At 35.9% G+C, this 23,856-nt stretch overlaps 2 protein-coding genes and 1 long non-coding RNA gene across 3 annotated transcripts; 1 reads left to right on the forward strand and 2 right to left on the reverse strand.

Moving 5' to 3' along the window:
• Positions 1 to 4,517: 4,517 nt before the first annotated feature.
• On the reverse strand, positions 4,518 to 5,051 carry LOC121244537. The gene is made up of 3 exons (XR_005936448.1): positions 4,989 to 5,051; positions 4,648 to 4,727; positions 4,518 to 4,550 (listed from the first exon to the last, which is right to left on the reverse strand). It is a non-coding gene; the product is annotated as an uncharacterized LOC121244537 (long non-coding RNA).
• A 6,049-nt stretch (positions 5,052 to 11,100) lies between these two features.
• On the reverse strand, positions 11,101 to 17,638 carry LOC121244533. Its single transcript, XM_041142646.1, has 8 exons — positions 17,242 to 17,638; positions 16,755 to 16,900; positions 15,119 to 16,046; positions 13,748 to 13,839; positions 13,296 to 13,370; positions 12,260 to 12,321; positions 12,073 to 12,142; positions 11,101 to 11,921 (listed from the first exon to the last, which is right to left on the reverse strand). The coding sequence occupies exons 1-8, from the start codon at positions 17,423 to 17,425 to the stop codon at positions 11,235 to 11,237; spliced, it is 2,244 nt and encodes a 747-aa protein (XP_040998580.1). The 5' UTR covers positions 17,426 to 17,638; the 3' UTR covers positions 11,101 to 11,234.
• A 5,158-nt stretch (positions 17,639 to 22,796) lies between these two features.
• On the forward strand, positions 22,797 to 23,271 carry LOC121244316. Its single transcript, XM_041142322.1, has one exon. The coding sequence runs from the start codon at positions 22,864 to 22,866 to the stop codon at positions 23,269 to 23,271; it is 408 nt and encodes a 135-aa protein (XP_040998256.1). The 5' UTR covers positions 22,797 to 22,863.
• Positions 23,272 to 23,856: the final 585 nt, after the last annotated feature.

A 23,856-nucleotide genomic window follows, 5' to 3' on the forward strand; every position in this document is an offset into this window, starting at 1 on the left:
TTTCCCAGAAAATGACCCAAATCAATAAAATCTCATTTTCCTAGAAAATGAATCACATAAAAGCCTTTTAATCAACACACACTATTTTTCCAGAAAACAATCCATTATTCCATTAACCAATGCACCATGATGCTCAGTTCTGCGCCCAGTGCGTTCGTGGCCAAGGACTCACTACGCAACGAGCATTGCCCAGTTCTGCGCCCAGCGCGTTCGTGGCCAAACATCCTCTAGCCCCCACCAGCAGAGGGGCCACGGAGTCGGCACGAGACCATCTCGTCCGATCCCATCGTCGCCCAGCGACAATCCAGGGGACGTCACTCAGTATATTCCGCTCCCGAGTGACCAGAGGAGCTCCACCGAGATAATGCCCCATCTCGACTTGGGGTCGTGATATACACGCACCCAAAATCCTTTAACATATGAAAACCCAGTTTTAATGAAACACATGAACATGAATGCATGTACACGAAAACCCAGTTTCCTTTACAAATATGATCATGCGTGCAATATGCCATGTACATGAACAACACCATACCAACAACCAACATTTCACAATACCAACCAAATACACAACTTCGTCCACAATCCATCCGACCCCGAACTCCTCGGACTCAGTCCAGCATGTCCAACCAGATCACAATAATATGAGTTAGTGCAAAAATATATTTAAATCACAATAGTTCTTTGGAAAAATACTTACAGTGTTATATAATAATTTTCGAATGATCATGGAGCTGCAAAAGGTAGCGACACAGCAATGTAACAGTGTAAAATACACTGTTGTCGTGGGTCTCAAATACCCAATTTTGAATGAGGACAAACTAAGACCCTAAATTGATAAGGCAGGGCCTAGAGAGGTCGGTGAAGCTAGTGGTGGTGGTGGTTGGCCGTGGGTGGCGGCGCAAAGGGTGGTTTTAGGCCAAAGGTGTCCAAATCGGAAATGGAGATAGATAGGCTTCACCAGTGATGGATCGGAGTTGGGGTTGGGTCCATTGGGTTGCTAGGAGGTCGAGGATGAAGTGGTGAAGAAATGGTGGCCGGTGGTGGCGCGATGGCAGCGCGCGAGCACAAGGGGTGCCGCGGCTTGGTGTTGCGCGTGGGGGCTAACAACGGCGATGGAGGAGCTGAAATTACAGTGGGGTAATTGCCGGTCGAAAGGGAGGTGAGAGGGAGGTGCGGTGCGGCTCACGAGTGGCGCACGGCGGCGCTGGTTAGAGAAGAAAAAACGGACGGGAGAAGAGAGGGAGGGCTGGTCGCGCGCGGGAGAGGGCTGAGGGAAAAAGAAAAAGAAGAAAAAAGAAAGAGGAAAGAAAAAGAAAAGAGGAAAAAGAGAAAATGAAGGGAAAAAAATGAGGTCCAATCCTCACATCTTGAGTCATAGAAAATGATCCAACGAAAATGATTTTAAAACAGCAAATCTATTAAAATAAATTAAACGTAATAATACAATGAAAATAAAATAATTAAATCTCACAATCAATTAATTTAAAAGAAGAACAATTTAAATTTACATCAATAAATAAATATTAAGAAAGCATAACAATTTAATTTTCACAATTTAAAGATAATAAAATAACCCATTTAAAATATCCGATAATTATAAAATAAGAGAATAAATTTTTGAATTATTAAAAATAATCCTTCAATAAAAATACACTAAAATAGAGAGAGTTCTTGGATTACCCCTAGAGGAAAATTATGGAAATGATTTCATAGGTAAACCCTTTTTTATCACCTTTTCTTGTGTCCATCTTTACCCCATCATTGATTCATTATGGCGTTAACAATTTTATGTTGGTGGTCATGTGTTTAGCTTAATGAAGTAGTAATGATTATGGGATCATTAATCATGGAAGTGTATTTAAAGATTTTTTTATTATAGCTAAGGATGAAAGAGACCATATATACGTGTGTATGGATTTGGGAAATAAGAAGTACTTATTTTATTAAAACTAATTAGAATGAGTTGCTTTGGTAGGTGTTGAAGCGGATTAGACATAATAGTAATATATTTAAGAAATCTAATCTTAGGAAATTTCACTGCAAGAAATTTAATTTTTTGAGACTAATTTCTTTTTGGACGAAATAAATTTCATCCCAAAAAGTGATTATCTTAGACAAATTTTAAATTTCATTCCAAAACATGGAAGCATTTATTTATCCATTCGATTAGATAAATATTTGTTTCAAACTATATTTTCTAAGACGAAACATAGCGTTCCAAAAGATAAACAGGATTAAGGTTATCCATATCCCCCAGGACCCCAACCAACGAAAGTAACATCTAATCACTCTAGTCCTGGTCCTTTAAATGGAAGATAGGGAAGAACATTGAGACAACATGAAATTTTTGGAATCTGATAGTTATAATTCCTGGATCTCGTCTCGATTTAAGCTAAAATAGCTAAGTTTTCTTGTATATTTCATCAGATACAGAGGTAGGTTCTCCTTTATCTTAGATCAATATTTACTCCACATATAGATCATTAACCTGTTCAAAGCTCCATTTATAAGCAACCAGAATTAAAAAACCCTCTCCCTTCTCTCTAAACTCTATCAAACACCAGATCCGGCTATTGCCTCCTCCCTTCTCTTCTGTTAAATTTCTTTTCCTATGTAATGTTTTGGTTTCGTTTTTTGTGTTTTCAGGCCAAATAAGGGAGAATCGCAGTTTGGGACTTTTCGACATCCATTAGCCAACACGCGCCTCACATGGATGCTGCCCAGCCGCCGATCTTCAAGACCACCAAATGCGACGCCAAATGGAGTGGAGTGTAGCCCGCACGCACGTGTTGAAGCCTCGGAGCTCGTCGGCGCGTGGCCCTCACACGCCACCAAGGAGCCTTCTGCCGTCGCAATGCTCGGCTTTTCTGGGACCTCTGAATCTGGGACTTCCAAGATTGACTGTCGGCCTTCCTTCTAGAGTGGCACGTGTCTTGCACGCGCCAGTACTGCCAACTCTTTTTGTGTTGTACCTCCGTTTTTGCAACGTTTTCTTAGTGTTTTTCCATTGTTTTTATGGTGCATAGCTTTTGTTCCTCTTCTTCCTTTCTCTTTAACCTGAGTGAGGTGTTGAGCCAACTAGATCGAACGCAGTCTGCGGCAAAAGTTGGTGGAGAGGGGCGGGCGATGCTATGGCCGGTGCTCATGCGTAGGAGCCTCCTACGTAGTGGAGGCTGGTGTCCGTGAGAGAGCTGGGTGCTCTTGCCATCTGGGCTTGTGAAGCCGATGCTTGCGGTGGGCGTGCCATCTGGGCTCACGCCGATGTACGTGGCGGGCAGCGATGACAGAGAGTTTTTATGTGTTTTTATTTGTTTCCATATATTTTTTAATGTGTTTTTTTTTTTTTTTTTTGCAATTTTTTGTTTTTTGTAATTAATAAAAAAAAAGGCTATTAGACTTGGTGTCCATAGCAATAAAGCCCCGTACTCTTCTCCCCTAGGAGGACGGAAGGGGCGAGTACTTCTCTTGTTTGGAAGAGGGGTAGTGTAGTTCTATTTTTACATAGCGTTTTCTCTATTAGGAGAGAGTTTTTAGAAGTTAAGATAATATCTGCCACAAAAGAATTTGATTGTTAAAGATCCATGGTTCAAGGAACGGTGCCGACAGACAGATCAATGATTCAAGAGTTCAAGTCAATGGGAAGTTACTTCTTTGTTTTAGATTTTTCTTTTTTCTCTGATCAGATGTACATCTGAGATTTACCAGCACACGAGTCCACTCCCCCATGGAATTAATAATGTAAAAGAGATGATCTTTTCAGCATAAATAAATAAATGTATATATCATGTACGCATGCACCACAAACGTTGAATATGATGAATAAACAAAAGAAAATGTGATGGGAATTGAAGAAATTATAGAAATGCTAGTCTGTTTTCATGTTATCCACGAAAAAGAAAGTTTTCAAATATTCAAACAAAAGATCGGAGAAAAGAAGGATATGGTTCCTCCTATAGATATATATTGCTTGTGTATTACTCCTCCTGGCATTGAATTTGTGGTAAATGAGAGAGAGAGAGAGAGAGAGAGGGAGAAGATATGAGTTTGAGCTGTACCATCAACTTATAGTGCTTGAGGGGTTGCAATGATTAATGATCGATTCAGGTGCATGTGTTTGTCTCATACATGACTTCAGAATATCAGTTCGTAGTCAAATTTGTCTGCAGCATTAGGTTATAAGAATATAAGATTGATATGAGAGGCACCTACATCTGAGGCTACATTCATCTGCAAAGAAAAGGAATGTTGTTTCTGGCATGACACATTGCTTTTAATAATATAATGCTTATAACATAGCCTGGATAGGATCATCAAAACAAAAGTGCTCTTCAGGAAAGTTTCGAGTAATTTCTATGGGACTGCCAACATATATATATATTGTTTGATCCAAGCTAGCTAGGAATTAATGGGGCTTCTAATGTATATTGTATATGTTACCACTTTTCTTCAATTGCCTGTTGACACGTGTAGGATCATAGTCATAGGTTTGGCTCCAATATTGCCTCTAGTTTCTAGTTCCCAGCAGCATCAGTCATAGCTTTTAGGTCCTGCAAATCAAACCTCAAGGCTACTAAATGCAGAATAATAACTAATATGACATTCCCTAACAAGTCATAGCAGACGATTTGCTCCCAAGTTCCTCACGTCAATAATACAATTGCCAACAACATTCTGAGGAGCCACTATGACAAAAATGTCATCTTGCTCATCAACCTCTTTGGACACTGCAGTTGAAAATGAAAACCTTATGAATATGTCATCTTGCTCATCTCTGCCAATACAAAGCCATATGCATGACAGGGCATACCATTGACCTAAGATATGCTTCAAGTTGGTGCTTAAAGAAGATAGCATGTGCTGCTACCTTATGAGAACAGTTGGCTCCACACGGAATATCAATCTACAGGTGCAATATCACAAAGATGATGGATAAAACCAAAAACTCTCATCGTAAACCAAACATCATCTTCTGTTCAGTTTTATACCTACAGAACCAATCTTGATAAAGTTTCCCATAGCACCATAATCACCCCAATCCATAAACTCTACATATTGAGTTTGGCACGTATTAATTATCATTTGTCCAATTAGGAATTTGCGGACTTTCATGAATTAGCTAGTTGGGTTCGTCTTTGATTAAGTTTTGATCGAGATTACTCCCGCCGTAAAGATGTTCGCTTAAATGTGTATTGACATGGTAGAAGTTAAGTAAGCAAATTTCAGCTCTCTTAGATGGGGGTGCTCTTGCTAATCGTTACTACCCTTGGAATTCTCTCTAATTGATGTTGCTTGAATCTTCTCCACCATTGAGACTTGCTTATACTGACTTGTTATATATACTACTCGAAAAAGGCCATAATTCCATGAGTTTTTTGCAAAATGGTTCGTATAATGACATGACTTAGTTTATTTTTAAGTGATGATCCACTTTTTTTTTTTTTTTTTTATAAAAGTTTCTAAGTCTCCATTCTTGGAATTCTTTTGAAAAATGATGTAAACCTTTTTAGAATTGAACTTGGAGGAGAGGAAAAAATTATTTGTTTGTCTATTAATCACTTCATCTACTTATTTTGAGAACTCAACCCCTTTGTCCAACTTAATGAAATCTTTTCGACAACTCCGTTAGTGTTTTCTCGAGTGTTTTGGAACTATCTTAATGAATTTTTACAATTCCACTCTCTTGTTATTTTTGTAAAAAAAAAAGTTTTCGATGGAAGGACCAACCTTAATTAACCCAACTATTTACTTCATTGCAACTTCCTCATTTTCATTGTGAATTAATTTCTTACTTAGTCACTCGGTAGATCACACATTTAATGCCTAAATGTGACTTCAATATTCATTGTATGATCCGTGATCTCTCACCAATCGGATGCATACAAGTAACACCCAACTTTCATCGCTCCATGTTTGACTTTTGACCTCTCCGTTTTAACCATTCAACCTTATTCATTGCATGAGCTCAACAGTGTATGAGTTTTTAAGTTCTTGGATCACCCCAAAGGAAAATTATGGAAAGAAAAATACTAGTTGATCCTATAAAAGTGACCGATTAGCTTTTCTATTTTTTTTTACTTAATGGTTATGAAAGTGAATATTAATGAATTAGTATTCTTTTTTATTTTTTTAAAATATTTAAAGATATATAAAAAATGATTAAAGAAAAAGAAGAAAAATAAATAAAAAAGTGCATTTGCACTTAGCGATTGGATTATTCAGTTGAATTATTGGTTCCTGTAGTACTATCCTTATGTAAATGATGTATGGGTAAACCCTTTTTTATTACCTTTTCTAGCGTTCAACTTTACCACCATTATTGATTCATGATTCAGATAGTTCTACCAAATCTTCTTAGGCTAGATCCCAACTAACATGGCATGTCATTTTATTAAAAAAAAAAATAGAAACAAAAGAAAAGGAAATGGAACTCGATCTGAAGGAGCATACACCCATACCGACGTAGCAGTAGTCCAAAGCATATACCGTCGCCTCTAGTCCTAAGCTCTCCCTTCGTCGGGCACCGGCATCCACTCTAGGTGGCAGCAAAGATCTGTCTTCTGGCGTTGCCTTTCAAACGGTAGATTTTCCTTATGATCACAGCACATATCATTCAATCACACAGATTTTATTATTTACCCAACAAGAAATATAAGCTTTTGTTAATCTCTTATGAATAAGAACCGTCATGTATAGTTCTTCTTTTGGCTTTGCATTTAATCTCAAGATTCAAGGAAATTGAGAGATAAGTCAGCAAATAGTTTGCCCTATAATCCTCAACCTGTGGTAGGAGCAGCTCAGCACCTTGGAAATATAACTGCCATATTTGGAAAGACAATGGTCAACAATCGGTCACTTTATGAGATATTCTTTTCAGCTCCTCCTTCATATTCACATTTAAGAGTCTTTGGTTGGTTATGTTTTATCTCTACTCTCAAACATAACCAGATGAAGCTAGATCCAAGAGCTAGGAGGTGTATTTTCATAGGATATCTGCCAGGAGTTAAGGGGTACAAGGTTTATGATTTGGATAGTCACAAGTATAGCATCTCAAGAGACATCATTTCTCATGAAAATCAGTTTCCTTTCCAGCATCACCACTACAATTCTCCATCTTCTCCATCTCTAGAATCCATTCTAACTCCCATCCCTTTGGCTGCAGACTTCCAAAATCCTCTTCCCTCATCTTCCTTTCCTTCTTTCAATGATAGAGATCCACTCTCACCTCATTCCCTTGACCCTGCCTCTTCAACCGACCCCTCTTCCCCTCCTTTTGATCCTATTCCTCCCACCACTCTACCAACCACAACCTTACCCTTACCTTCCCATTTACCACCAAGTTCACCATCCCCTCCATCTCTGAGAAGATCGGATAGAATAAAAATCTACCTAAATATCTCTTTGATTATCACTGCAACTCATCATCTTCACCATCACCTCATCACTCCACTACTCACCCACTTGAGCATTACCTCTCCTACACTCATTTCTCTCCTTCTCACAAGACCTATACACTCTCCCTCTCCTCTATCTGAGATCCTACTACCTATGCAGAAGTTGTTCTCTCTGAGCATTGGACCAAAGCCATGACAAATGAGTTAAATGCCTTGGAGGCCAACAACACTTGGACAGTCACTACTCTTCCAAAAGGAAAGAAAGCAATTGGTTATCGATATGTCTGCAAGACCAAATTGAACACAGATGGTTCTATAGAAAGGCACAAGGTTCGGTTGGTAGCTAAGGGCTACACTCAAAGGGAGGGATTCGACTTACTTGAAACCTTTAGTCCTGTTGCAAAGCTCACTACTGTTTGTCTTCTTTGCTTTGGTAGCAACTCACAATTGGCATTTGAACCAATTGGATGTTCACAATGCATTCCTCCATGGGGATCTCGAAGAAGAAATCTACATAGATTTACCTCCGGGATTTCAGCCTAAGGGGGAGTCGCTTACAGATCAAAATTTAGTTTGTAGTCTGCACAAATCCCTTTATGGCCTTAAGCAAACCTCAAGGCAATGGCACTCAAAATTTTCCACATCTCTCATTGCCATTGGTTTCCAGCAATCCAAGTCAGATTATTCTTTGTTTACAAAGATTCATGACGGTCAATTTGTTGCATTGTTAGTATATGTTGATGACATTCTCCTTGGAAGCAATGATCTCAAAACAATTGACTTCATCAAGAGATATCTGCACAACTAGTTTAAGATCAAAGATCTTGGCAATCTAAAGTACTTCCTTGGCTTAGAAATATCAAGATCAGAAAAAGGAATTCATTTGAGTCAAAGGAAGTACACTCTTGAGATTTTAGAGGATACTGGTATGCTTGGATTCAAGCCTATCAACACCCCAATGGAATTGAATCATAAACTTTCTCATTTGGCAACAGATCCTCTCATTGACATTACAGGTTATAGGAGGTTGGTTGGAAGGTTGATTTATTTGTCTATTACAAGACCGGATATCACATGATACTCTGTTAACATCTTGAGACGATTCATGGATCGCCCTTCATAGATCCATTAGTTAGTTGCACATCGAGTCTTGAGATACCTCAAGGGATCCATAGGCCAATGCCTCCTATATTCTTTCAAGTCTACACCATTCCTAAGGGCATTTAGCGACTCAAATTGGGCAGCTTGCCCTGAGACTCGAAGATCTACTACTGGTTTTTGCATCTTCTTAGGAGATTCTTTAATTAGCTACAAATCAAAGAAGCAAACCACCATATCTAGGTCCTCTGTCGAAGCTGAATACCACACATTGGCTAACACCAGTTGTGAGATTGTATGGTTGATAAATCTGCTGCAAGATTTTAATACCAGCCATCCAAGACCTGCCCTCCTATATTGTGATAACTAGGCAGCCATACACCTCACCAAAAACCCAATGTTCCATGAAAGAACAAAGCACATTGAGCTGGACTGTCATCTTGTTAGAGAGAAAATGCTTGTTGGAACCATTACACCAGTACATGTGAGTTCAAAATTACAGATTGCAGACATCCTAACAAAGGCTCTACCTACTGCTGCATTCCATATTCTATTGTCCAAGATGAACATATTTAATATGTGCGTCCACCTTGAAGAGGAGTCTCAAGATTCAAGGAAATTGAGAGATAAGTCAGCAGATAATCTGCCCTATAATCCTCAACCTGCGATAGGAGCAGTTCAACACCTTGAAAACATAACCGCCATATTTGGAAAGACAATGCCCACAAGCCATCCTCCTTGATTTACTCCATACCTCTATTTAGATAACTTGTATAGGGTTTTGTGTTTATGCTTCCTTATCTTGTTTAATAGCCACCGCCAGTATTTTTAGCTAGTTTGTTTTATTCTTTCTTTACCTATATAAATTACCCTCTCGGGTTCCTCTGTATTTAGAGGTTTTACAACATATTTGAATATATTCAAACTTTCACAATCTTCTTGTTCCAAGTTATTTTCTCTCAACAGAATTGTAACTTATCTTTCTCATCATTCATTCAATTTTAACATTTAAACCCCTTTAACTATTAGTTTAATGGAATTGTACATCTCACCCTATTATTGAATTGCTACTCCATTCGAACCAATAAAAAAGAGCCAATGTGGGTAAATACTCTTCATAACTAGGGGATCCGATCAATATTTTGGAAACCAATCTGGATCCCAAAATCTCATTAAGATCCAAGCCAACAAACACAAACTTCCTAAATCCCAGTAACTTCATTGGACATTTCTGCAAGTAAAAACTTGATGCCAAGATGTCCCAAGTCAAATTTACAAATGGGCCCACAAATCCGAGGGATGGAGGTGACGGTGGCAATGGTGGCTTAGTGAGAAAAGCTTAGGATGGAGTCGACGGTGGCAACTGTGTTGGGGAGTCAAGCGACAAACTATTTTTTTTCAACCTAAATCTGTTTTTTTTTTTTTTTTTAATATTAAAGGAGCCACATGGCCGATGCCATGTCAGTCGCGATCCAGCTTCGGGAGATTTACTGTTGTAGCTTTATTCTTGATTTATTATGGCGCTAATGATTTTATGTCGATGGTGTGTTTAGCTTGATGAAGTAATGATTATGTGATCATTAATCATGGAAGTGTATTTAAAATTTAAATAGTGATTATGGATTAGGAGTTGCTTTGGTAGATGTTGAAGTGGATAAGACATAATAGTGATATATTTAAGAAATTTAAGCATGTAATCTCGTATGTTTTTCTAGATAAAATGAAATAAGTTGAGATTAAAGTTAAAAGTTGGATAAAATATTGTTAGAATATATATTTTTAATATTATTTTTATTTTAGAATTTAAAAAAAATTAAATTATTTATTTTATTTTGTATGAAGATTTGAGAAAGTTTTCAGCATGAAATGTCTTTATTTATTTCTTTTTTTCACCGGCTAACTGCCAAGAAGACATAGCAGGGGGTCTGACTTTTATCTGTCTTAGCTTTCTTTCTAGAAATTGCGTTGCCGAGCAGGCTACTATAGAAAATATTAAGTTGCATCTCCACAGAAAGAGGAAAAGTACACTAACATTTTTTAAAAGTTCCAGGTCGAAAAATGGAGGAAGGTAGGGCGTGAGTAATTCTTAAAGCAAAACAGGAAGAAAACTGAATTCATAACAGGATTAAGGTTATCCATGTCCCCCAGGACCCCAACCAACGAAATTAACATCTAACCATTCCTCTAATCCTAGTCATTTAGATGGAATATGGGGAAGAACATTGAGACAAGATGAAATTTTTGGGATTTGATAGTTATAATTCCTGGATCTTGTCTCCATTTAAGCTAAAATAGCTAAGCTTTCTTGTATATTTAATCAGATACAGAGGTAGGTTCACCTTCATCTTAGATCAATATTTACTCTCAAACCGAGATTATACTAAGTATGCAGAAATTTAATACTTGATCCCAATAGAGCAGTACCGTTTGATCCACGGATTAAAGTCTCATCAAGCGCACGGAGATTTGGGTGGGTGTTTGATTGAGGTAATCTTGTAAGTTGTAACCTCAGCAACAATTTTTGCAAGGACTGTCTATCTCATCAATCATCACTTCAAAGACAATTTCTTTGGAGAATGGAGAGAACAGAGCGAAATTATATTAGACATGAAACCAACAAATATGATATCTTGCATGTTGATTATAATGAAATGATTTGCCATGATTAGTTAATTTACAAGGAACTAGAAATTGATTCGAGTGATCTTGGCAATGTTAAAATTCAATGAATTTGTATTAGATCTAAACCTTGGCACCCAATCCTCGAGATTTTGGTAGCCTGACAGCAGTCAAAGGATTCACTATCCCTTGTGAACTTCTGCCCAATCCCATGCCTTCCACAAATCCCATCTTTGCCATCATCTTTGATCCGAATCCCTTCGTATGCTTTTCAAAAGTTCCAATGTTTTGTGATTTGTTCCTCGTGGGTTCACCCCTGGAGTTGGAAACTTCAGTTCTTTGGGACTTGGTGCTTGTTGGGTCTTCATTGGAGCTGGAGAATTCCATACCCAATCCGAGCGACTTAGGGCGCTGCATAACTTCAATGGGCTCTGCCACACCTTGACCATCCTTTCCTAACCCTCCACCTTCAACAAATCCCATTTTAGCCATCATTCTTGATCCAAAACCCTTAGTGTGCACCTCAAATGAACCAAAGCTTGCTGAGCCAACCATCCCTTTATTTTTACCATGCTCATCTATCTCTTGTGAATCAACTGCTTTATTCTCAACAGCACCTGATTGCATTGCACCACTCAATACGAATGACACAGGTTGATTAGCATATGAACCCTTTTTCCCACTCCGATTCTTCTCACTTGCTTCACCATTGCCCTTAGCAGTCTTCTTTACCCTGTTTTTATCTCTAGACTTTAAGTTCGAGCCTTCTGTCACAGCAAAATCAACATCCTCATTGCCAGCATATATCAACTGAAACACAAAATGAAATCACTAGTCTTATATTTGATGCAGTGGCATATCGAGATGATTCAAAGTACACCGTAGAAATCTTCAGAGCAGAGTTAAAAACTGGAAGAAACGATGCATAATTCTTAGTGTGCAGTTTGGAGGACATTTGAACCTTTTCCAGGCGTAGTTTATCATTTGGTGATGGCATACATGTGTGTTGTGTTCGCACCACAGTTACAAATCTGTAAAAACAAACAACAGCTAGTTTAGAACCATGAATCAAGTTTATACCTCTCTGTATAGTTATTCTTATTTGTATATAAACATCAACATGCACACAAATACATCTGTTTACATACCTTTTCTTTTTTGAACCTTGGCAGCCACTTCGCAAGTGATATATTGCAGCTAATCGTTGTACCTAAAATATTCAAAACAGTTGTAGTCAATGGACATAAGTTCCTAAATTTGATGATGGTCAGAGTTCACGACCAAGATTTTTGTTTTTGTTAGGGACCAAGATTTTCAGCTCTCTATATTCAATCCAAATATTCACGAGAGACTGGTTGTTGTTGCTATATCCTTCTAGCCAACTTCTTAACTATTAGTTTAGCCAAACCAAACTTTTCGAATAACTGATCTAGCCAACATCTTGAACTCTTGATTCGGCAGACTTCAACCATTATTCACTGTACGATACACCAATGCCGATCAAAAAAGTTAGGGGACAACAAAACCACTATTACGATTACAACTTCAGCAGACTGCAGAAATGCTGGTACTTGCCTTCGTTTTTTTCTTCTTCAGTTTTTTTTTTTGTTTTTTGGCCACTGCCTGGGGGAGTGCCGCAGATAGAATGAGACCAACTCCATAAGAAAATAAAAGTTCAAGAAATATCTCTATGCAACAGAATTTAATATTCCACTGGCAATTTTTTCCGTGTTATTTTTCACTCATAGACTTTGTTTATGACAAAAGCTTTTTTCTTTTATTGGCACCGGGTGTCCGGGAACAGCGTTTTAACTAATCCTAGGGGTGCACAGGCCCTAGGCAAGAAGTTTCCAGCAAGTACACCTCAGGTAATTCAAGGAGAAAACCCTAAGTCCAATGGCCCCTAGAGATTGTTTGCACCAAATGGGATTTGAACCTTGGACCTTCATACCACCAAGACCAAGGCCTTTACCACTTGAGCCAACCCCTAGGGGTTAAGAAAGTGGTAATTTATGACAAAATAATACCAACCAAAGCAACTCAACAGCACAAGTTCCTAAAATATTGACAAATCTATGACTAATTATGCATAGGCAAAAATTATTTATGCTGATAGTTGGTTTTGAAAGAGAGGGGGGGGGGGGGGGGGCAACGATGATGGTGATTAAACAAAAAATTTCATACCTGGGAACAATCGCGGGAATGCATAGGCTGAAAAGAAAACATATCTACTCCATCCAACACAATCCGCTCTAGTTTCTACAGTTCAGAACAATGAAGCTGTTAGTACTGCTGAAATTGAAGGCATAAAAATAGCTTGAAAGAAGTTTGGGTTTGGTATGAAATTAAGAAATTCCTATCTAACTAGAAAGGAAGTTGCCCTTAAATAACTTGTAACTACGGTTAAAAAACACAAAATAAAGAAATCTTTATATTGAAATGTTAGGGCCAACAAGAAAAATCAAGCCAAACTCTCAATGGAAAGCTAGTATGACAAACTCTCAATGGAAAAATCAGAAACCAAACAAACACACGTTATAAACTAGTATGAAATCTTATTCCATGATTCATAATCTCATTGGAAAGGAAAACAACAGAAGGGGAAAATATTGATAGTTTCTTTTTTTCTTTTCTACCGTATTAATTTGCTCCAGATCAACACCCCGCCGCAGCATTCTCTCCCGACGTTTCACGGCAATCATTTCCTTACGATGTTTCTTTTTATCACCTGAATAATCATTGCATTAGAACAACTCACAACATGAATTGAAGCAGACCCTCTAATTCAGCAGACCGAACAGAATAATATAGAAGAATAAGTTCAGGAAGAATTCACAACATGAATTGAAGTAGACCCTCTAATTAAGTAGTAGACTACACAGAATAATATAGAAGAATAATTTCAGTGACGTTTGCCATTTGAAACTAAAAGGTAAAACCAAAAAAATATTATTCATAAACAAATAAAATAAAACAAAATAAAATCCTTCCCTCAGTATAATAATGTTCGAATGTGTATGAAAAAATTCACCATTTTCTAGACCAACCAAAAAACATTTGGAAAAGAAACTATCTTGAAAAAAAGAAAGAAAGAAAGATTACAGCCAAGAACAGAAAGACTAACGTAAATTTTGAACCTCTCGCATTCCACTTAATTTATTCCTTCCATAATGATTGTAATGTTCATATTTTGCTTCACGGGTTCATTATTCATATACTACTTCTTTAGCCTGAGATGCAAGAACCCCTAAAATTAGTAACTACTCTCAGATCCCATTGGTAATGAAGCTCATAAATATTATGGCATAGGACCATGCAGCTCTTTATGCGGATCATCATTACCAAGTAGCTCTTATGGTCGTCACATTTCAGATTATCATTACTAATCGTGATAACAGCTATTTTTCCTGGAATGGGTAATTGTCCCCACAATTATTTATAATCTTGCCTTTATTTGGTTCTATTATTTTTTTATTTCATCAAGGATTGATCCTCTCTAAAATTAAGAGTCCAGTTCCCAAAGGACCTAATATCATGCCTAATGATTAAATATATACAGCTAATGTGTTAAAGGCTAGTAAAATAGTATAGCTGAAGCCTCAAGCACATAAATGACACAATTGTTTTTAGTCACAGCGATAGACTTCTATACTGCTGAGGTATTGAACGTCGATGACTCTCTTTGAGAAACACACAGTCCTGATGTAGATTAATAAAACTAGGTAGATGTCTGCCTATGGAGATCAAATCCTCGACTTATGGTCGTTTCAGATCTCCAAACACTTGTAGAGTTCCAAACATGCATATGTTCACACAGAACCATATATGTCTATTACCAAACACATGCACGCGCACACTCAACCAACAAAGACAATTTTGGATAATTAACTCATCCCAATACTAAGACTAAAGTCAGCATTTAGAAAAAGATTGACCACTTGAAGAGTAACAAGATGGGCACTGAATAAATAAGTGGACAAGATAAAACAGACTTGAGCAAAATTTACCAGGAAATCTTCTGGAATATCTACTCTTTTGAGCCTCTAGAGGCCAAGACTGAGGAAACCTTGGGGCATGCTTCTTTCTTGCAGAAAGAGTTCTTGGATCCTTTACAAGAATAAGGTCATCTACAGTAGATGACCAATTATCTCGGGAAGCTAAAGGGTATCTCTTCCTTGCTTTGGGCTTCTTCATGCCGTATTCCTTAGATGCATCCTGGAGAGCAATTCCACCCAACTTCTCTACAGTTTCATCATAGCAACTGCTAGAAGAACTTTCATTATCTGATTTGCCCAAAACTGATTCCACCAACCATTTGGCATCTAAAACATTGTCACTTCCACCAATTCCTTCTAAGTAATCCTCTGCAATTTCTTGATCAATATCTGAATCACTATCAGATGAATCTTCAGAACCATCACTTTCAGACGATCCAACTACTTCTCCAGGCTCAGACGTGTCTATGCTTTCCTCATCTGAAGAACCCCTATAGTCATCCCCATTACTTTCCTCGTCAGTTATATCTTGGGTGTATAGTCGCATGCCTCCAATTGACAAAAACCCAGAATTCTGTTCTGGAGACAACTCAGCCAAAACTTCTTCAGGCGTCTGGCCTACCTCACAATTAATACTCTCATCAGCATCCATATCCTTCTCATGGGATGATGAATCATAACATGACACTTTATGCTCTTCCATTTTCTCAGAGGACCCTCTGATTCTATTCAATTTTACTTCTGGTTCAGCATGGAATCCCAATCCTTGATGAGAGCCATCACCCAACACAAATTCTGAATTGTATTCATAAGAAATATTCCTGTCAAAAGGCTCCAAAGAAGGTGTTTGATCTACGTAAGCAACAATTCGAGTCTCCTTTGAATCCACTAAAACAATGGGGAGGGAATCATCTATAACATTATCTCCGTCCTTGACCTCCTGTTAAATATCACATCATTCCAGGTAAATATTTCAGGAAATAGAACTTTCAATGCTTCAATTATACAATTATATTCAAAATTACTTGAGAAAAACTTCAGGAGGGTATGGAATATCCCAAGTAGCTAACTGAGAAGAGTTCATAAAATATCTCCAATATTTTTTTTGATAAGTAAATATCTCCAATATTCACCTTAGTTATAGATGAAGATAAACATAAACGGTCGATTTCTGTTGGAATTAAGAGTTATACAGCTGAAGCAAACCTCAGGAAAAAATCTCCAAGTCACCATTGCCAAAAAAAAAAATAGTGCTCTGAATGGCATAGATAAAATATTAACACGAAATGAAAACCCTTTTATACCAAAAGCAAAACCTTCCAGAAGAATTTTGTGCTCCATTATTAACAACGAGAAAAACTAAAACCTAAACTGAATTACACAATTATCCAAAACACATCCCCACACACACACATGCAACGATAGAAAAGAAACTGCATCAAAATTCTGAATTGCTTTGATTCTAATCACACACACACACCCAAGGAAACCGGATTTAATCTAAACCTATCTTCTATTCTACATGAAAAAGTACGTCCAACATAGCTCCTTGGACTCAAACGACTTCAAGTAATGTCTAAGAATAATAAATTTTGAATTTAAAACGGTTCCAAAAGGAAAAGAACAAGGTTGATTCAATTCAATATACCTGACGGTAAACCGCAGGGTAGTGGTATCCGATAGCATTCCCACTTGATTTGCGGAATTCAATTCTAGAACCAGAAGATTTGCTCCGATCAAAGCTTCCAGATTTGGACCCAGACCCAGATTTGCTATTCGGATTAGCACTTTTTCCTGCAAATTCAACAGCAAACAAAACTAAAAACAATAGAAAAACGGTGAAATCTAAACTTACAAAATCCCACCTACAGTTGCCCCATGTTTGGTCACTCAGAAATTTCTGGAAGAGAAAGAAAACAAAAACAAAAACTTATATTCCCCAAGTTTTATCCAGTTCAGCCCAATAAGCCATTAATCTAACTTGAAGTTAAATTCTCCACTCCTCTCAAAAAATTATTTTAAAAAAATTATTTTCCTCCGTTTTCTCAGCAAACAAACATCGGTCCCGTCCAGCCAATATATATCACTGAAGGCAAAAACAAAAGACAATTTTTTAGAGAGAGAGAGAGAAGAACCTCGTGAAGGGATGGGAGACGAGGGATTACGGTTCCAATCGGACAAGAAGCCGCCCTCAACGAACAGAGTCCCTTTAACAGAGGACGGGTCTGATCTTCTTCTTCTTCTGCCCTTGTTTCCGCTGCTATTGTTGTCGTTGTTGTTGCTGCTGTGGTTATTGGTTCTTCTTCGACCGCCAGCCATGGCTGCGGAGTCTAACCGATCGAGCTTTCTTCTTCGACGCACAGATTATTGCCCTGAGATTGGATTCAGAGCCTCTTCGAACTTGGAACCTAGCTAGGATCGGTGCGGATTTTGGCTTCGACACGTGCAAACGCAATCAGAGCGACGCGTGCAGTTCAATCTGGGCCGTTGGATGCTGGATAAAGAGGTGGAGATGTCACTGTGCAAGGGTTGGCCAAGTCTACCGAACACTTCAAATTTTTTTTATTTTTATTTTTTATTTTTACTTTCACATTTTTTTAAACTATTTAGATATTTTTAAAAAAAATAAAAAATCACATATTCATTTAAAAATATTTACTTAAACATTAAGTAAAGAAAAATTTGGTCTCTCTCCTCCAATAGGCAATAGAGGAGAAGTTAGTTAGTCTCTTTTATTCTCGTGTGGAGTAAGAGGAGCTGAAGTTAGTCATTGACGGTGGTGGTGAAGATCAAAGATAGAGGAAATTGAGGTTGAATGGGAGTGATTAAGACTGAATAATGAGGAGAGCATTCTGATAACTGTGGATTTGGAAAATATGGAGAAATTACGAAGAAAGGGAGAAAGGAGCTTAGTTGGAAAAAATGCTCAAATCGAACGATCGGTAAGGAAACTGTGAAGAAAATGATGGAGAAGATCTGGCGAGTAAACATGAGTATGGAATTTACTGAGATTGGAACAAATACTTTTGTGGTGACCTGGAGATAAAAACAGAGTTCTTGCAGGATGCCCATGGCTGTTTGACAGCCAGCTGTTTGCCCTTACATTGTTTGATGGAAGTACGCAGGCTCATCTTTTGGATTTCACAACGGCAACCTTTTGGATCCAGATGTACAACCTGCCGCTTGGAGGAATGAATTGCAAGATGGGGGAATTGATTGGTAAATCCAGATTTCACTTCAAATCTTTTTTTTTTTTTTTGTTTATTTTTACTTTCACATTTTTTTAAACTATTTATATATTTTTTTTAAAAAAAAAAATCACATATTCATTTAAAAATATTTACTTAAACATTAAGTAAAAAAAAATTAAAAAAAAATTCTATGGCCACCATCGATGACCACATTATGTGGGAAAAGCATTTCCCCAAAAGAAATGGAATATGATAGGAATATCCATTTGCCATATATGTTATATGCCATTCCATGCACCTTCTTTAAGAAATGGAATTTTCTTTTTCAATTTAAATTTTAAATTTAATAATCTTCATATTAATAGATAATACTTCAGCATGAATAAAGATTATAAATATAAATAACATTTTTCTTTTTTATATGATCTTCTTATTAAGCTGCTTGCTTGTAGTTGTTCCTCACAAGTCACAAGTTGATTGCTCCCACCTCTCAAATGTTTACCCTTTTCAAGGCAAGGCATGACTAATACAATTTTCACGTAGAGACTATTTAGGTTTCGTTTGGTTACACAGTTGAGACGAGATAAAATAAAATAAGATAAAAGTTAAAAGATAAATAAAATATTATTAGAATATTATTGAAATATTATTTTTATTTTGAGATTTAAAAAAATTGAATTGTTTATTATATTTTGTGTAGAAATTTAAAAAAAATTATAATAATTATATGAAATAAGATGATAAGATAAAATCTTACTATTAAAAGAAAAAAACGCAGAAGTAGCTTATGATTGTAGTTCAAATGGTGCTTAGTCTTAATTGATCACAATTACAAGGGATCTCTTTGGAAAGAAAGTTAGAGATAATATCAAATCAAGTGCATGATCTCTTTTTATGTTATCCTAATCATTGATTTGATTGTCATAATTATCAAAACATTTAGTTTATCTAATCGCCATGTAATCTTCTTATTAATAGTAGCATATGCTTTGTATTTAATCACAATTGAGAAGTATAAAAATTTAGCCATAAAAGACTCTCTCCCTTGTGCCCCTCATACTCTCTTCCCCATCTCAATTTATGTTATACTTTTATGTTTTTCTATCGCATTGACTCCATTGAGTAATAGAAGTTGTCTCACTAGTTAGCTATACCTAGTAAATAGGGACCGTTTTGGTTCGATCCGAATTTAGATAAATTTTAAAACCGAATTGATATACACCGAACCGATTTATCATCAAAATCGAAACTTTCAATTTTTCAAATTTTAGTCCAATCCAATCTGGTCTGGTTTACCATTTACAAGTGTGGCACTACATAAAATATAATATCAAAAGTAAGTTTATATTAATAACTTAATATTAATGTTCATGTTTAAGATTAAAATTTATATGTTATATCAAATGTTATATTTATTTAATATTATAATATTAATAGATATAATTAATAAGATTAAAACTCCATATTATATTAATTAGTAATTTAGCATATAATATATAATATATTATAAAAAAATATTATATATATAATATGAAAACTAAGAACGGGTATTGAACAGGTTTTCAAAATATAAAAATATAACATGGAACTGGTTTCAATTCTTAAGAACGAGTACCAAACCGGTCCGGTTTAGCTAGTTTTTTTTTTTAACAGCCCTACCATTGAGATGAGATGAGATAGTTTTAGATGAGTTGAATAAAATATTGTTAGATAATTTTGAAATAGTTGAATTATTTATTGTATTTTTTATGAAACTTTAAAAAAATTGTAATGAATGAAATGCAACCATCTCTGAATCCAAAAAGGGCCTGACTCAGTATAATCCCTCCTCTATAGGCATTAATGCAATGCATATTAGGTAAAGTTAACCTATTTGGAGTCTGGTGCATATACCCTAAAAAAGGGGCATGTATATGCATTAATTTTGTTTTGCTTTTTCTACAAGCTAGCTTACATATATATGCATCTTTCCTCTTAATGCATATAATTCTCTTTGTTTAATTATGTTACCTGATCTAAATCCACACACACACACATATTCAAGAGAAGTAATCCCATAAAGTTAGACCTCCCTCTCTTCTTATTTCTTCTTCAGATCAAGTATTAATATTATTTAAAAAAATCATTTTGAAATTCACAACAGACTCAGTACTGCATGGCACAAATTTTCCCATTCAATAATATTATATATTGAGGATGCATGCTGCATGAATGATAGCCCTGTGACCTCATGATCATGAAGATTATTGACAATCATGACAACCATCGATCTTGATATATATGATCAATAAGCATATATAAAAGCAAGCATACATAATATATATACACTCCATGAGTACTTCAAATACAGATCACTTGTTATATATCAATATTGATCGATATAGAACAGTATTTGATTTGATCACATACTATAGGTGAGGTTTGGATAGTGAGATGAAATGAGATGATTTTATATGAAAGTTGAAAGTTGAATAAAATATTGTTGAAATATTTTTTTAATATTATTTTTTTTTAAGATTTAAAAAAGTTGAATTGTTTATTATATTTTATGTAAAAATTATAATGATAAGATGTGATGAGATGAGATGTGTTAAGATAGTTTTGGTATCCAAACTGTTCATAGAATGAGAAATTCTTCATCCTAATCAAACGATCGAGCTAAATCTATTACTATAAGCCTCTTGAATGAGAAATTATCTTCTTCTTCTATTTTTTTTCCTTAATAAGCGTTCATAGAATTAGATCAAGAGATTGATGTAGAATATTTTCAAATTCCTCGAGGACAAGTTTAACTAGATTAAATGTCTTTTCTCCCACAAAGAATTATGCTCCTTTTGGATTGCAATATGAGTTTATATCATCTCATCTCAACATCCAAACATCACAAACAAAATCATTTTTCAATTTCAAATTTTTAACCTTTTTATCTAATCATTACCTAGTTATTATAATTTTTCTAAACTTCCAAATCAAAATAATAAAAAAAAATTAAATTTAAAAAAAAATTATATTATAACAATATTTAAATTTTATAATATTTTTATTCAACTTTTTATTCAATTTTCTAAAATTATATAAAATATTTTAACTTAAATTATTTTATTATTATTTATAAATTTCTTATCTCATTTCATATCAGGTATTAAAGCCTAAGTACATACAATTGGCTACCCCTTGACTTGCCTCTAATTATGTACTAATGCATGCCAAATCCCAAGCTCTCACAACCACGTACGACTTCGGGCATTAGCTAGTAGTACTATAGACATATTAGGGTTAGGGTGATGTGGGTGTAGTGTAGCAGTCGGCATGCATGCTATATATGCTTAATTTATTTGTAAAAATTAAACTCCTGAATCCTTTTTATTTTTTATATTTTATGTAACTCCTCCTGAATCAGGACATGAATAAGGGACGCGTTAGGGTCATCAATTAATTAGTAGGTGCAGATCAGTGCTGTTTATATATATGTACCAAACTCCTTGATCATAAGGTCGATGAGATCATATTATATAATATTTTACACTAATTGGTAGGCTTGGAATTATTGTATGTACATAATATATATGTATATCACACAGTAATAATAGTTTTAATGTCAGAATATTATATATTATATATTATATATAGGCATGAGGTACTTCAACTTCAAGAGGGAAAGACTACAAAGTTGTCAGCTTTGATATGCATGCGGATTGTGAGTTAATATGGCCGGGTAAGTTAATTAATGACACAGGATTATATTGGAGATGTCAGGCTAGATTTGGCCCACGCGTAGGTTTCTAATTACCTAAAGCACTACTCATCTTACATATATACAATTAGTTGCAGAGGTACTGCATGGCCAAAGATGTAATAAATTTGCCAAATAAAAAATCACAATTTTATGTCAAACTACTATATATACGTTATATTTCTTTTAACATATATTAATGATCATTCCATATATATATATATATATATATATATAATCATTAATATTACTACAGTACTAGATCGATTAAAGGGCAAAGATTAACCATAATTAAAGAAAATAAATATCCCTGATCATGCTCTTCAAGAATTTTAATATTGTTCAAAGATTTTATATAATATTCCAGAATATTATGTATTCCAAGAATCACAACTAGCTAGCTAGCTAATGAGCCAAAAGAAACTAAACTTACCCACATTGTTACAACCCCTGCAATTGTTGCTAAACGCCACATAAAATATAGTCTGATCGAAAACGTTTGCTTGCTTTTGGGGCACCTAGCTATGAGAGTTTCGTGTTGCTAACTTTCACAGTACTCCCCGCCCTTAATTTCTCTTTCTGGCCTAATATCCCTCACCTATTAATTTGAAATATAATTTTGTTTTACAAAGTCTAAATTCTCAATATTTGACTACGACGCAGCTTCCATCGATCTACAGTTGATCTACGACTCTTAAATGGTGCTTGATGGCAACTACTTCCCGTCGACCCCACCTTCTTAATTAATTTTAAAGTTTAATACTACTTTGTTTTGTTGTTGTGTTTGTCTGTTTTATGTATCAACCTCTAACTAGCCCATTCTATAAATCCATATGCCCACCTCTCCTAAAACCCTCCGGCTGCAACGAAATTTGGAAGGTGCTAGCTTGAGGGAAATGGCCAGTACCGGAGCAGCGGCCGAGGGAATATTCAGATCATGTCTGTATGAGGGTTGCATTTCAGGCTGCGATACCTGGATTGAGCGCCGACCTTACCATCGGAATTGCACCTGTGCACTCCACAAGCCACGTAATGGAAGCTCCCATGTTGTATCGAACAACATGTGCAAAAAGAACGTGTCTTACCCCATCAGGAGGTCCTGGAGTGAGGGCTCCTTGGCCTTGCACGCTGCAGCTTCCTCTAACCATTCATCGCCTTCTTCTTCACCATTACTTGTGGTTGGGGCTCATGCAGCGAGGGGGCCACAGTCGTCGAGTTTGTTTGATCAAGATCCGGACTGACTAGGATGATGATCGGTATGGTTTGTTCAGTATTTAAATCAGCCGCCTACTTTTTTATCAATAGTAGGCGGGAGCAACGTGCAAGGCACGTTTGTCTAGTTTTATGAAATGGTTGTTTATAACAAATAATATATATTTTATAAAAATAATTGATTTCACTTAATAATTTAAGGCATAGTGATGAAAATAAAAATATTAGTTCAAAATATCATACAATCCAATACATGTTTATAACATCCTTAATTTTAGCAAAGCTTCCTGCGATAAATTTAATAAAAATTTAACAAAAACAATAGTTCAAAATATGTGTCATTTGATGTTTGTACCATGATTCATCATTTTGTGTTAAAGATACATACCATGGTTAGGAAATGCTTTAGTTTTTGCAATGGTAACAAAGGAAGCTATATATCATTGTAATCACGATCAGTTCTTTTTTTACAGTCAATACATGATATGTAAAATATAATTGGCACAAGTCAACCACTATTATTTTTACCTTTATCCAAAATTTTATTTTCTACATTATATTAGAAACACATTTTTAGATGAAGTGATTGTATAAATATTTTAATTTCTTAGTAA

The sequence above is a fragment of the Juglans microcarpa x Juglans regia genome, chromosome 8S (assembly GCF_004785595.1).
Source record: "Juglans microcarpa x Juglans regia isolate MS1-56 chromosome 8S, Jm3101_v1.0, whole genome shotgun sequence".
Classification (NCBI taxonomy): Eukaryota; Viridiplantae; Streptophyta; class Magnoliopsida; order Fagales; family Juglandaceae; genus Juglans; species Juglans microcarpa x Juglans regia.

Excerpts from the sequence above, each read along its gene's own strand:
- LOC121244316 (XM_041142322.1), top strand. The coding sequence starts at position 22,864 with ATGCCCACCTCTCCTAAAACCCTCCGGCTGCAACGAAATTTGGAAGGT.
- LOC121244533 (XM_041142646.1), bottom strand. The coding sequence starts at position 17,425 with ATGGCTGGCGGTCGAAGAAGAACCAATAACCACAGCAGCAACAACAAC. Across the intron at positions 12,322-13,295 it reads ATTCCCGCGATTGTTCCCAG|GTACAACGATTAGCTGCAAT; the intron begins GTATGAAATTTT and ends TGAATATTTTAG. Across the intron at positions 11,922-12,072 it reads ATAAACTACGCCTGGAAAAG|TTGATATATGCTGGCAATGA; the intron begins GTTCAAATGTCC and ends TTTGTGTTTCAG.